We start from the raw sequence: 13854 nt of genomic DNA, 5'->3' as shown, positions 1-13854 counted from the left end.
GAAAATTGGAGTTAACAAAACTAGTGAGATCATAAATACCACAAATTGCTCCCTTTTGCTCAGAATAAGAATGCATGAAGCACAGTTTGCAGATTATGCAACAATGGGAATTTGAAATAAGTGTCACTGTGGGTTCTTTGCAAAACAAATTGGATACACAAATCCTCGGAGGAAGTCCACTGCTAAAGTTACACTTCCCCTTCAGTCTTTAGAAAAGGGAACACAAGTTCAGTTCAGCTGCTTCCATCAGACTTGAGTGTCACCTTGGGACCTGGAGTGAAAGATATAACAGTAACCCTGGACAGAGCAATAGAGAATTTAAAAGCAACATGGTTGATAATTCAAGTCTAACACTACATTTGACTTGCAGTACTCCTGTTCTTCATTGGCAGTCTAACTTTGGTCAACAATACTGCAAGATAAACAAAGCTTGAAAGGCCACACCACCACCGACTCTTCAGCTGACCAAAACCAGAAAAGGTGAGAGCTAGCCTGCAAGGCTAGTTCTGCCACTGTCTCAGACTGGAAATACACATGTTGAAGTACAAGTTAAATCAGTGACGCAAATAAGTTATAGCACATTATTTTGAGTTAATAGAATCTATAGAATTCCTACAGTGCAGGAGGCCACCATTCGGCCCATTGAGTCTGCATCGACCACAATCCCATCCAGGTCCTATCCCCATAACCCCAGCTAGCTCCCCTGTCACTAAGGGGCAATTTAGCATGGCCAATCTACCTAATCCGCACATCTTTGGACTGTGGGAGGAAACCAGAGCACCCGGAGTAAACGCACGCAGACACGGGGAGAATGTGCAAACTCCACACAGACAGGCAGTGACCAGAGGCCAGAATTGAACCCGGGATCCTGGCACTGTGAAGCAGCAGTGCTAATCACTGTGCTGCCCCTTTATATACTTTAGATGAAATCTATAGGCTATGTGCCAATTTAGATAAATTCAGGGATAAGGCCCATGTGTAGCAAAATATCCAACAGCTTGTATTACGCAACACTTATTATATTAACAAACATCCTCAAAGTCCCCCACAAAGGAAACATAAGGCAACAAATGCAAAGCCATGGAGAGAAATTTAGGAGGAGATCAAAAGGTTTGATGGAAGATGAGTTTTGAGAAAAATTTTTAAAATGAAAGAAATTTAAAAAAGGTAAAGGCGATCTAGGGAGGGAAGAGAGATACAAAAAAATGCAGAGTCATAGGACTGACGGGTGCAGGTAGGATAGAACAGAAATATAGTGTCAAGAGGTGAGGCAAGGTTGGGAGAAATATGAAGTTCAATTTGGACAAATAAAAAGTTATGCATTTGCAGTAGGAAAACTTAAAGGGCTTCAGCTTTGGGTGCAATTTCAAAAATGTTTGAAATATGCTGGTTACATTTCAAGTTTGCACTAAAATTCAATTGCGTAATCACAAACAATTTTCCACGTACCAACAACAGGGTAGCATCATAGAATGTAACTCTCTCTTTAAATCAAAAGAAAATATTCCTTGATGCATCCAAGAGTGATGAACCTGTGCAGTTTTATTAAAAAACAGCTGAAAATGGGTTCATCAAAAATAAGGAATTTTAATCAGAATGTCCAATCCTCCACCCAAATTCCTTCAATTAATTGTCTTCTAAAAAATATACTGAACCATTTAATAGTTTAATTGGTATGCACTGGTCAGTTGTGTCTACGAATGCATGTGGGTTTAAGAAAATTAGCACAAGTTGAACAGCCTTCCTGAACCAATTGGCTTGATCAGTGGAATCGTGCAATTCCAATGGGCACTTGTGGCAGTGCTTAATCTGGGAAACGGAATCTTGAGCCAGTTTAACAGATTGGGGGAACAAATGAAAACAAGCGGTTTTGGACATAGCTCACTTGTGTAAAAAAACTATCCAGTCTTGGTTTGGTCAATACCACCTGGATTAAGCTGATATAACTAGTGGAAACTTGATCCCTAAATGTGCAAGTGGCAAGTTATAAAGATTATAGACCGAGAAAAGTATCTGAGCAATGGGTGATAGATTTTTTTTTAAAGTTCACAAGCATTGTGAGAAAGCTGCAATAAGACTAATAAGGTTTCAGACTGCATTAGTAACAGCAGTGAGCATAAAATTTAGGCTTCATATGGTTGTGATACATCCACACTTGAAGCAACAAATGCAATGAATGGCTCTTGTGAAAGTGCCTTTGGGTATTATACTAAATGCAAGTTATTGTTGTTGGATTTCAAAGCAGAGAAGTGCAACCAAAACTATAACTAGCCTTAGAGGTGTTGATTATTAACATAGGCTTAAGAGTTAGAACTAACTATAAACTTCATCTTGTCCAAGTCTGCATTTAGAAACATAGAAAAACTACAGCACAAACAGGCCCTTCGGCCCACAAGTTGAGCCGAACACATCCCTACCTTCCAGACCTACCTATAACCCTCCATCCTATTAAGCTCCGTGTACTCATCCAGGAGTCTCTGAAAAGACCCTATTGAGTTCGCCTCCACCACCACTGACGGCAGCCAATTCCACTCGCCCACCACCCTCTGAGAAAAACTTACCCCTAACATCTCCCCCTGTACCTACCCCCCAGCACCTTAAATCTGTGTCCTCTCGTAGCAGACATTTCCACCCTGGGAAAAAGCCTCAGAGTCCACCCGATCTATGCCTCTCAACATCTTATACACCTCTGTTAGGTCTCCTCTCATCCTTCGTCTCTCCAAGGAGAAAAGACCGAGCTCCCTCAGCCTATCTTCAGAAGGCATGCCACTCAATCCAGGCAACATCCTTGTAAATCTCCTCTGTACCCTTTCAATCTTTTCCACATCCTTCCTATAGTGAGGCGACCAGAACTGAGCACAGTACTCCAAGTGGGGTCTGACGAGGGTCTTATATAGCTGCATTATCATCCCCGGACTCCTAAACTTAATCCCTCGATTGATAAAGGCCAGCACACCATACGCCTTCTTAACCACCTCCTCCACCTGCGTGCACGATTTCAGAGTCCTATGGACCTGGACCCCAAGGTCCTTCTGATCCTCTACAGTACTCCTTCATCCCATTTGACCTACCAAAATCTTGAAGATTTTTTTTTTAATGCAGGAATTCAATTCAGCTTGATTGACAGATCGTAGTAATGCTAGACACTATGGATATGAAACGATTTGGGAAATGCTAGGGTGAGGGAGTGTTATGGATTAGGAAGTATTTAATTTCCAAGTCATCCTCCTATCGAAACAGATTACCAAACCATACTGTATGGTTTTGCTGTGGTCCTTTAAAAGGGATGTTCTTGAATAAAGAGGATATTTTCAGCTATAGAGACCTAGCTATGGAAATTATGAGGAATTACAGGCTATGACGTTTTGGTGGATTGCAATAGCAAGTCAGAGGAATTTCCAGAGTTTTTCCCTAAATTAGCCACAGATTATATTCCCTTCCCTTGGCCTCACCTAAGAAACCCCAAAGTTCTGATGGGTCAAAACTCCAGATAGTTGTGATGTGCTGGATAGGAAAGGCTTGATGATCTTTTCCTGTTGCTTTCATAAGTTGTAAATTACTGGATGCAAAATTTGGCTGAGCAAGAATCCTGCTTTATATACTGCATTAAGAATATATATCTGAACTGTAGCAGTATGATTTCAATGTATGATTTTGTTTCCTCTTTTCAAAGAATTTATGGTTTTCTTAAAGTACTTCTGTAAAATAAATATACCATAAAGACAGTTGCCTTTTACTGCTTTGCTCTGCCCCTCAAAATAGCTTGGATGTGGTTAATGTTCAGTTGCCATATTAACGATTACTTTAACCTCACAGGCAGAGTAACAGATCTTCAGGAAGCTTCTTTGCAACTGCATACAAGTATCCAACTGTGAGAGAAGCTTTGTTTCAGCTTCTATTTCAAAGCTCAATTATCAGTCCAAGGAGCCACCAGATTTTCAAAATTGTAAATCTGAATCAATACATTTTAGAACATGAAATGGTATTTACTTAATTGAAATACTGTTTGTATAAGTGATTAGAAATTCCTTATGATCACACTTTGGAAGTTAACCACGGAACAGAAGGAAGGAATTTATAATTAACATGACCTGACAAACCACAATTGCTGACACCAAATTTAGCCTAAAATAGATTTTAAGGCAGGGCTGTCCAATCGGCAGCCCCGTCCAATCGGCAGCCCCAAAAGACATTCTGAGGAGCCAGTTTTCAAAATACCGGTCAAACAGATAAAATTGGAGTGGAGGATTCTGCAAGGAGCTGTCCCTCCGATCATAGGCTCTTCTGCACCCACATTTGATGGTGACAGGCTCACTCCCAATTAGCAGCAAATGGGAGAGAAACAGTCGCTGGCTGGAGTAGCAGTGAACACCAATGACTTTACTGGAAAAGGGTTTCCTTTAAAGGGCCCAGTGGCCGCGAGTCAGAACCCGGGGCCCCAGGGACGTTAGGCTGTCTGCGAGACATGGGAGCCCTAGGTCACAAGAGGCAGACTGGCGCATGGGGGAAAAGAGTGGGGATGCCAGCATCTGCCTTATGCCCAGTTTTAGGTTGCTCATCCAGACCCCCTCTTGCACCCAACTGGACCTTCCCTACCAAGTGCACAATTGTCATCCCATTAGGAGGAATGCTGGAGTTGCTTTAGACATAGCATGTGGCGTGTTTCAGTATATCAGAATTGTGCCTAGATGCTTTTGAATAGATGAATGCCCTTGCAATGACCTTAAAGTGTGTTCCGTGGTTTGAACAATTCTCTGATAATCTGAGTACTTGGATGGTATGATAGATCAATTCCACTGTCTCAAAACATTCTCAAATTCCTGACACACGAATTGAGCTTCATTGTCACAATTTGTTTTGGCGACCATAATAACTGAACATTTCTTTTAAAACTTTGAATTCTCAGTAGTAACAGAGGACAATCACTGAATCTTCTGGCCATCTGGAATGAACATACACCACTACCGACCAGCAAAATTGACGTGGATGCATTATCAAGCCAATCCCATGGATGAAGGGTGTCAATTCTCACACTCTGACACAAAGAACAAGATCTTGCCTTGGCTTCAATGTATTAGTCCAGGCCTGGCCACCAAAAGTAGCACTGCCGATCTCTTTTACGCAAACTATTCGTGTCCTGAAAGCAGTTAGTTCACCAATGGTTTTAATGTAGGGGAATAATAACTTGCATGTCCTGAAGCAAACATCCTGAAGGATGAAGATCAGGTGAGAAGTCCAGGAAAAGTTACGATGCGTCACAAGGTTCACAATTTTGGCCAATGTCGGGTCCACTCGAGTGGCCACCTTGATTTGGACTGAAGTGATGGGTATGTTCTCCACTTCTGCAAAGTAGAAGATGTCTTTATGAGCAGTGTCTCTATGGCTGACTCAGAGGAGCAGCCTCATAAGACTGCCCACATTGCCATGCAGGGTTGATTTTTGATATTTTATGTCATGTGCGTGCGCACTCAGTATTAATGGCTGATGCTGCATCCTGCCTACAACTAAAGGAGGGATACTGTGCTTCGACCGAATGTATTGAGGTGTCGGTGGATGATCAGTCAGAAGTGTGAATTTACATCCAAAACAGGTACTGAACTTTCTGGATTCCAAATATGATCCCCAAATATGATGCCCAGTGCTTCGTGTTCAATTTGCCATTTTGCCTCTGCTTTATTTCGGTCTGTGAAGTGAATTCTACTGGCCTGTCCACACCAAAGGCCCCAACTTCTTATGGTGGTGCATCAAATGCATGTTGCAGAGGTTAGGAGTGGCCAAACTTTGTCTACTTCAGAATTTGAGTGCTGATTTAGCCTCCTTGAATATAGAATCACCAGCTTCAGTTCATTCCCAGGCTTTGTTCTGACACAGAAGCTCATGCAGTGGTTTCAGCAGGGTTGTCAGCTATGGAATGAATTTCCCATAATAATTTAGCAGTCCTACAACAAGCAAAGCTGGCTGATATTGAGGAGCTGGAGCATCCACAATAGCCTTTGACCTTGGAATGTGCTTTGTGAAGCTCAGCAGCATTAATGAAATGCCCCAAATGTTTCACAGAGGGCTGAAAAAACTCATTTGTCTTTATGAACATGTAGGCGATACTCCTCTAGCCCTTTTAGGGTGGCATCCAAGTTCTTGAGGTGAAGCTCATCAGTTTTGCCCATTACCAAGATGTTATCAAGGTAGCACTGAGCTCCAGGCAAGCCACTCAGAATCTGGTCCATGGCCCTTTGCAACAGGGCTGGAGCGGACGCTATTTCAAAAGGCAAGTTGCAATATCTGTAGAGTGCCATGTGTGTTGTGATGGTAACACATTGTGACTCCCCATCAACATGGCAGAAATTTTGCTGAATTTCTGTCAACCAACCAAGCCAGCAAAAAGGCTCTCAATCTGGGAAGTGGATATTGTTCAACACATATCACAGGGTTAACAGTAACCCTGAAATCCCCACAGATTTGGATGAGCACTGGAACGATAGGTATTGCCCATTCATTATATAGGACACCAAGACTTCTACCTTGACCAAGCACTCCAGGTCGGCTTTGACTTTTGGTCTTATGGCACAAGGGGTGGTTTTGGCCTTCAGAAATTTTGGTTGAGAGTCTGCTTTGATATTCAATTTTACAGTAATTCCCTTAATGCTTCCCAAATCTCCTTTGAAAACAACACCATTCTTTTATAACAGCTGTCAGACCAGTTTCTTCAGTTGCAATGCTAAGTACATCTCCCCTCCCCCCAATTTAATCAGATCGTATCCAGCCATGACCATCCAACTAAAGCAGGTTGGTTGCCTTTCACCACACACAGTGGTGGCTTAGCAGTCTGTCCATTTACTTCCACATTAACTTCCATTTTGTCCATCGTAGGCAAGTTTCTCTGCTTTTGTTTTCAATAATTTTGAGGCATCAAGGGAGGATATTTACCAGAGAAATTGCTGCCCCTGTATCCAGTTCCATATGTATTAATTGGTTTGCGCTCCATCAGCAGTGTTACCCTGTAGCCCTGTGAACTACCTGCCACTGACAAGATGTGGAGGTGCCCTTCTTCTGACTCAAGTATCACTCTGGTCCCCCTGTGCTTGCTGTATTACACAGAGATTCTATTTTTTGTTATGCCTGACTGCAGATGGTTTTTTCCCTGGCTTGTTTTCTGAATTCAGTGCTTCTTCTTAGTTTTTATATGCATGCTCAATGTGTCTTCTTGCTGATGGCATTCAAAGTTTCTGCACCAACATTCAGATGGATGGTGACCAGGCTTTCCACAATGGTGACACTCAGCCGCTTTCTATCTTGTGTGACAGAAATGGTACATTAGGCAGTTGAGTCAACACATTCAGCTGCTGTGTCTCTTTTCCAGCCAGTTCCATAGACTGCAAACTCAATGGATTTCTGCAGGATGTTAGTCTTGGTCAGGAGGCATTTCTGGGTTGCTTCACTATGAAGGCCACAGACCAAACTGTCAGTTCAATGTTCAGTGAGCGTTTTACGTACTACAACATACTGCACAAGTGTTTCTCCCACTTCTTGGTTTCTTTTGTGATACCTAAATCTTTCTGCTATGACAAGCACTACTATTACTCTGGCATGCACTGATGAACAGCTAAATGTCAAATGTGAAACTCTTCAGCCAGTTGGTGTAGGGCAGTGACACCATCAAAGCAGCACAGGTCATTTGACCCATTCACCACGTGGGAGTTCAAAGCCTGGGATTTCCAAAGCGGGTCAGCAACCAAGTGCTGATTCTGGACTGTGTTGTGCCACACTTCCTCTCAGGTCTGCAACAGAACTGCCGAGCTTGGGCAAGTTGGTCCAGACCGGCTGCCTTGCGATGAGATATTTGCTGGATGGTTGGGTGATGTCTACTCCTAGTGGCAGATCCAAATTTTTATGCATTCTTTCTCACAATCATGCTGTGCTAGCTTCACAACGAATGTGTGGTGGTGCAACGTTGCAGAGCACAAGTAACCAATTTGTGTTTGTTGACCAGATTGTTCCTGCAACTTTCCTCATGGTGCAGTACTTAGCTACTGTGTAGCACGGAGCCAGAGGAAATTCTTGTGTTGGCTCCCCAAGAAGTTCCTGCTAGTTTGCTGATGAGATTGTTGCGAGTCTTCAGTTTAGCTGAGACCTTATGTGGTTTGAAGGTCAGTGTGCAGTCCAAAATCATACCAAGGTAGGTGGGTGTAGGATGGCGTTTGATGCAACTGCTGTTGAGGTAGAGGTCAAGTTCTTGGTCTTTGTGCATTGTCAAGGTGGCAGACACATGATATGGTTTTGGCAGCACTTAGTTTGAGGCACCGGTTTTGACAAAGTTTGCACTAAGGTTATCATTAAGAACACTGGTAATGTCCCTGAAATCTCGCTTGGTAAGTACAGCAGATGACATCTGCGTAGATGAACTTCCGCCTGCATGTAGCTAGCATTTATGCACAGGGTAGAGGCCAGTACTGATCCTTTAAGTAGGCCATTTCATTTCCACTTCCATTTTCTGGCTTTGGGCACTAAATGGACTCAAAATAATCTGCTTTCTAGAAGAGAAGTGATAGTGTCAACAACAAAATAAGTGTTAGAATCCTAGAAAGCTTGACCAGTAGGCCTTTGTGCCGAACAGTGCTGAATGTTGCAGTGAGGAGGTAGATAGATGACTCCAGCTTTTAGGTGCTTTTGAAAGCTATTTTCGATGTGGGTGGTGAGGGCAAGTACCTGGTCTTCTGTACTGCACTCCTTTTTAGAATCCAGCTTGGTCTATAGGTAGTACATCTTCCACAGTTGGTTGGATATGGTGCAAGATTATCCTCTCTAGCAGATTATAACACCTGGATAAAAGAGAAATTGGTCTAACTGGAAATTGCCAGGTTTGGGGATTGCAATGATCTTAGTTTTCTGCCAGTTGCTTCTCCTGGACGGTTCTGATTAGGAATACAGAGAGCCATTTTGTTGCCACCTGGCCGAGGTGCTTAAGAAGTTCATGTAGATTTGGTCATAACCCACAACTTTGCCAGGACTCCGTTTGTTCATCGCTGATTGGAATTCATCTGTGTTCATTTGTTTGGCCTGGTCTTGAGTTCATTCCCTAAGTGGCTTAGGGAAGAAATGCAGCTCCAGTTTTTTACAATGTGCTTATATGATTGTGTGCCACGTTTGTCAGACAGGCCTAAACTTCTTAATAGGTTAAAGGTTTTAGGTCTCATCACACCTAGTTGCCAGGGAGGGACAGAGGGGGTGGGCCCAGTGGGTGCACTTAATACTTTTTTTTGAAGTTCAGTTGAAAGTTGTGCCAAAACTCATCTTGCTGAAATTTGCCCGTCGAGAGAGACAAAAACTGGAAAACTTGGTTTAAAGTGCAATAAAGTTCCCTGTATGCAAAATATTTAAATTTAGCACTGTATATGTAGTTGCGGATTGCATTAAAATTCATGCCACGGAAAATTCATAAGTTCAACTGAAAATCTCACTGAGAATTGAATGTCTATTTAAAACTGAGAAATAGCGAAGCCTGATTAAACGCTACAATTGTTAAACCGGGGTGCACCAATTTCCCATGATTATGAATAAACTTCATATAGAAGAGCTTTTCTGATAATGCAGTAGATAAATGCATTACGTAACAGGACTGAGCTGCATAGACCAGAAAGTATCCTGGTTCAATCTCCAGTGTGCACTGTTAGCTGGTCTCAGCTGGACTGTAGTGATGTCACTCTTTGGGCATAGTGTTTCAGATAGGACAGTGGAATTGGCAGGTTCAGTTGCCTTTCCTGATTATCCAGTGAATATGAAAGTGACAGATAAGTGCCGACATAGAAAGGAACATGGGACAAATAATTGACTCATCACTTTGAATAAAAACAAAATACTGCACATGCTAGAAATCCGAAATACTATTCTAGAATGGACTCAAAACTTTAACTCTGCTTTTCTCTCCACAGATGTAGCCAGACCTGCCGAGTTTTTCCTGCACTCTCATTTCATCATTTTGAATGTCTGGACAATCAGTAATTGGAACACGGATATAAAGACAGATCAACTCTACTGAGGTTATGCTAAAGCTTTATAGTGCAATTGCATGCTTGGTTTTCAATTATCAGGACAGTTTTCAGAGATGTAGAATAAAAATTATACAAGTGTAAAAGTGATGAGTCAGTAGTGAAGCTCAAGGGTGGGGTGCCCTCAATGGTACTCATGAAATCTCATACTTAACACCACAAGAGAAACTATGTACATCATCTTCAGCTGAAGCAGGGTTTGAGGACTATAGATGCAAGTAGCCATTTTTAAAAATCATATGTTCTATTTTTACATCTATATATTATTTGATTTCTTGCCATTTGTAATTAAATAGCAATGAGGGGTAGAATTTGTTGGAGCACAAGCATTAGCTTATTTTTGTAATACAGGCTAAAGTGCTGGGAGAAGGGTGTCAGAGTAACTATGGAGTGAGAAGTTTACACAGGCAGTTCCTATTATAATTGCAACCATAGGGAATTAGAAATTAGAAAAAGAAATGGCAGGAAGCCTGTGCGCTGACTTAAATTTCCTGATATTACAAATTGATTTTATGCTGCATTGCACAGAGACAAGACTTAAGGTGGAGCAGGGCACTATTGGACCAGCGCATTCAAAATTACATAAGATATAGCCACATATTTAAAATTTGTACATCTGCACCCTTGTTCCATCTTCAGAACAATACTTTAGTCTTATGCTCTACCCAATGTTTCCCCATTATAAATTCGTCCTCACAAAAATAGTGGAAATTGCCTATCCAAACTTGTCATATAGTAATTATACCCTCTCATGAACATTGGCATTGTATCTCCCAGTTTTTCAGTCAATAAAGCAAAAAGACTCCTGTGCCCCAATCATAGAAACCCTACAGTGCAGAAGGAGGCCATTCGGCCCATCGAGTCTGCACCGACCACAATCCCACCCAGGCCCTACCCCCACATATTTACCCGCTAATCCCTCCAACCTACGCATCTCAGGACTCTAAGGGGCAATTTTTAACCTGGCCAATCAACCTAACCCACACATCTTTGGACTGTGGGAGGAAACCGGAGCACCCGGAGGAAACCCACGCAGACACGAGGAGAATGTGCAAACTCCACACAGACAGTGACCCGAGCCGGGAATCGAACCCAGGACCCTGGAGCTGTGAAGCAGCAGTGCTAACCACTGTGCTACCGTGCCGCCCTCCATTAAGTTTTCCAAGTTGCTGTAAGTTTTGCTTTTTAACTATAAAAGTGACTATTAATATATAGGCGTTTAAGGATAAGTTGGATAACTGCACTTGGGAGAAATAAATAGCAGGATATGTTGGAGCTAGGCAAAGCAAGGTAGGAAGAGACATCAAGATATGCAGCATCAATGTCAAGAGCAACCTGTGGGGCTGAATAACCTGCTTTGCTACTGTAAAGTTTGATCATATAAAATTAGTTATACAAAAACAATGCATGATTTTAAAATAGGCACTGAATTATATCTGCAAGTCATGCCGTAATTAGAAACCCGACAGTGCAGAAGGAGGCCATTCGGCCCATCGAGTCTACACCGACCACAATCCCACCCAGGCCCTACCCCCACATATTTACCCACTAATCTACACATCCCAGGACTCTAAGGGGCAATTTTTAACCTGGCCAATCAACCTAACCCGCACATCTTTGGACTGTGGAAGGAAACCGGAGCACCCGGAGGAAACCCACGCAGACACGAGGAGAATGTGCAAACTCCACACAGACAGTGACCCGAGCTGGGAATCGAACCCGGGACCCTGGAGCTGTGAAGCAGCAATGCTAACCACTGTGCTACCGTGCCGCCCTACCACTGTGCTACCGTGCCGCCCTACCACTGTGCTACCGTGCCGCCCTACCACTGTGCTACCGTGCCGCCCTAGTTCTGCTTCACTTTAAAATTACACTTTGCCCCAACTTCCCTTATGCAACACCACAGGGGATGATCTACTAGTATAAAACAACAGATATGGTAAATGAAATATACAGCTAGAAATACTAATTCTAGAATATTACTTGAAATAATTTCTACGACTAACATAAAAAGTGATGAACTGGAATCAGGTCAATGTTTTCTATCTAGGTTAGGAAGTTTTATTATACTTCTAAGTTGCAACATAATAAATCAATTTCCATGTCATCTTTAGTGCAAGAACCTTCCTTTAACTCTCAAGGTACACACAAAAAACTGGAAAATTACTCACATTTTCAACAACGTACGAAATTTCACTCTTGGGCAAAACCAGTTCTTCTACTCCCCTCACAGTCACTAAAAAGTTGGCACGTGGTCGATGAAACAAGCTGCCAATACTAAGTCCAGGCCATAAAAGATCCTTGAAAACCAAATTGCATAATCTTCAGGCATCATTTGTTACTGCTATTTACAAGCTAAACACAAGTACAACACTTAAAGTTGACTTTCACATTTGTAGTTTGTTAACTCTTCTATAGATTTGTTATTTAGATTTGCAATAAAGCTAACAGTGTCGTAGACCCAATCTTCTTCAGCTGTTTCATTAATGACCTTTCCACTATCATAAGGTCAGACATGGGGATGTTCGCAGTCAGTGTTCATATGCAGCAAGACCTGGACAACATTCAGGCCTGGCATGATAAGTGGCAAGTGACATTCATACCACACAAGTACCAGCCTGAAAATGACCTGTTTATTCTGACATTGTTTCCACTTAATTAGCCAGTTCTCTGTCCATGTAAGGTGGAAACAATGTCAGAATAAACAGGTCATTTTCAGGCTGGCAAACTAACTTCTGGGATGCCAAAGAGATCAGTGCTAGGGTTTCAACTTTTTACAATCCATATTAATGACTTGGGAAAAGGGACAGAGTGCATTGTAGCCAAATTTGTTGACAAAGACAGTTTGCAAAGGGATGGAAAGAGGTTAAGTGAATGGGCAAAAATTTGGCAGATGGAATATAATGTTAAAAAATGCGAGTTTGCCCACTTTGGTAGGAAGAATACAAAAGCAAAATGTGAATTAAATGGAGAGAGACTGCAGAATGCTGGACAAGAGGGATCTGGGTGTCTTTGTACATGAAGCACAAGAGGTTAGCCTGCAGGTACAGCAAATAATTCTAAAAACAAATAAAATGTTAGGCTTTACTGCAAGGGGATGAAGGATAAAAATAGGGAAATCTTGCTACAGCTGTACAAAGCATTAGAGAGACAACACATGAATACTTTGTACAGTTTTTGTTGCCTTACTCGAGAAACAATGCACTTGCACTGGATGCAGTTCAGAGAAGGTTCAACCGGCTGATTCCTTTAATGAAAGGCTGAGCAGGTTGGGCCTATACTCACTTGAGTTTAGAAGAATGAGACAGGATCTTATTGAAACATGAGATTCTGTGGGGACTGGAGATGGTAGCTACTGAGGGGATGTTTTCTAGAACTAATGGTTACAGTTTCAGAAAATGGAGATGGAGGAGGAATTTGTTCTCAGAAGGTCATTAATCTTTGAAATTCTCTACCATAGAGAGCAATAGAGATTAGGTCATTGAATATATTAAAGACCAAGTTAGACAGATTTTTGATTGACGAGGAAGTCTATGATTGTGAAGCGCTGGAAGGAAAAAGTGGAGTGAGGCCAAGAGCTTAACAATCGGTGGAGCAGTTTGGATGGACCAGATGGGCTGCTCCTGTTCCTATTTAGTAATATGAATCCATATACAAGTGCTATAAAAATTGGATAACACACTATGATAACATAGTAATTTTGGTCATCATGTCTATTTGCTCAATTTTAGGAATTCTTTAGCAGTTTTAAGAATTTGTCGAATGATCATCATAATATTTATATATTTGCAACATCATGATCAGGCTTAGT

At 41.9% G+C, this 13854-nt stretch overlaps 1 protein-coding gene across 1 annotated transcript in view; it reads right to left on the bottom strand.

Annotated features, from left to right (window-relative positions):
* The window catches only part of atp6ap2 (ATPase H+ transporting accessory protein 2), a 42333-nt gene that overhangs the window by 21405 nt on the left and 7074 nt on the right, over positions 1-13854 (bottom strand). Inside the window, exon 3 of the mRNA XM_078232588.1 lies at positions 12215-12343. Within this exon, the coding sequence (XP_078088714.1) occupies positions 12215-12343 (129 nt within the window). The remainder of the gene's footprint in view (positions 1-12214; positions 12344-13854) is intronic.

The sequence above is a fragment of the Mustelus asterias genome, chromosome 17 (genome assembly GCF_964213995.1).
Source record: "Mustelus asterias chromosome 17, sMusAst1.hap1.1, whole genome shotgun sequence".
Classification (NCBI taxonomy): domain Eukaryota; kingdom Metazoa; phylum Chordata; class Chondrichthyes; order Carcharhiniformes; family Triakidae; genus Mustelus; species Mustelus asterias.
The sequence above is the reverse complement of the archived record's forward strand: the minus strand, read 5'-3'. Positions and strand labels throughout refer to the sequence as shown.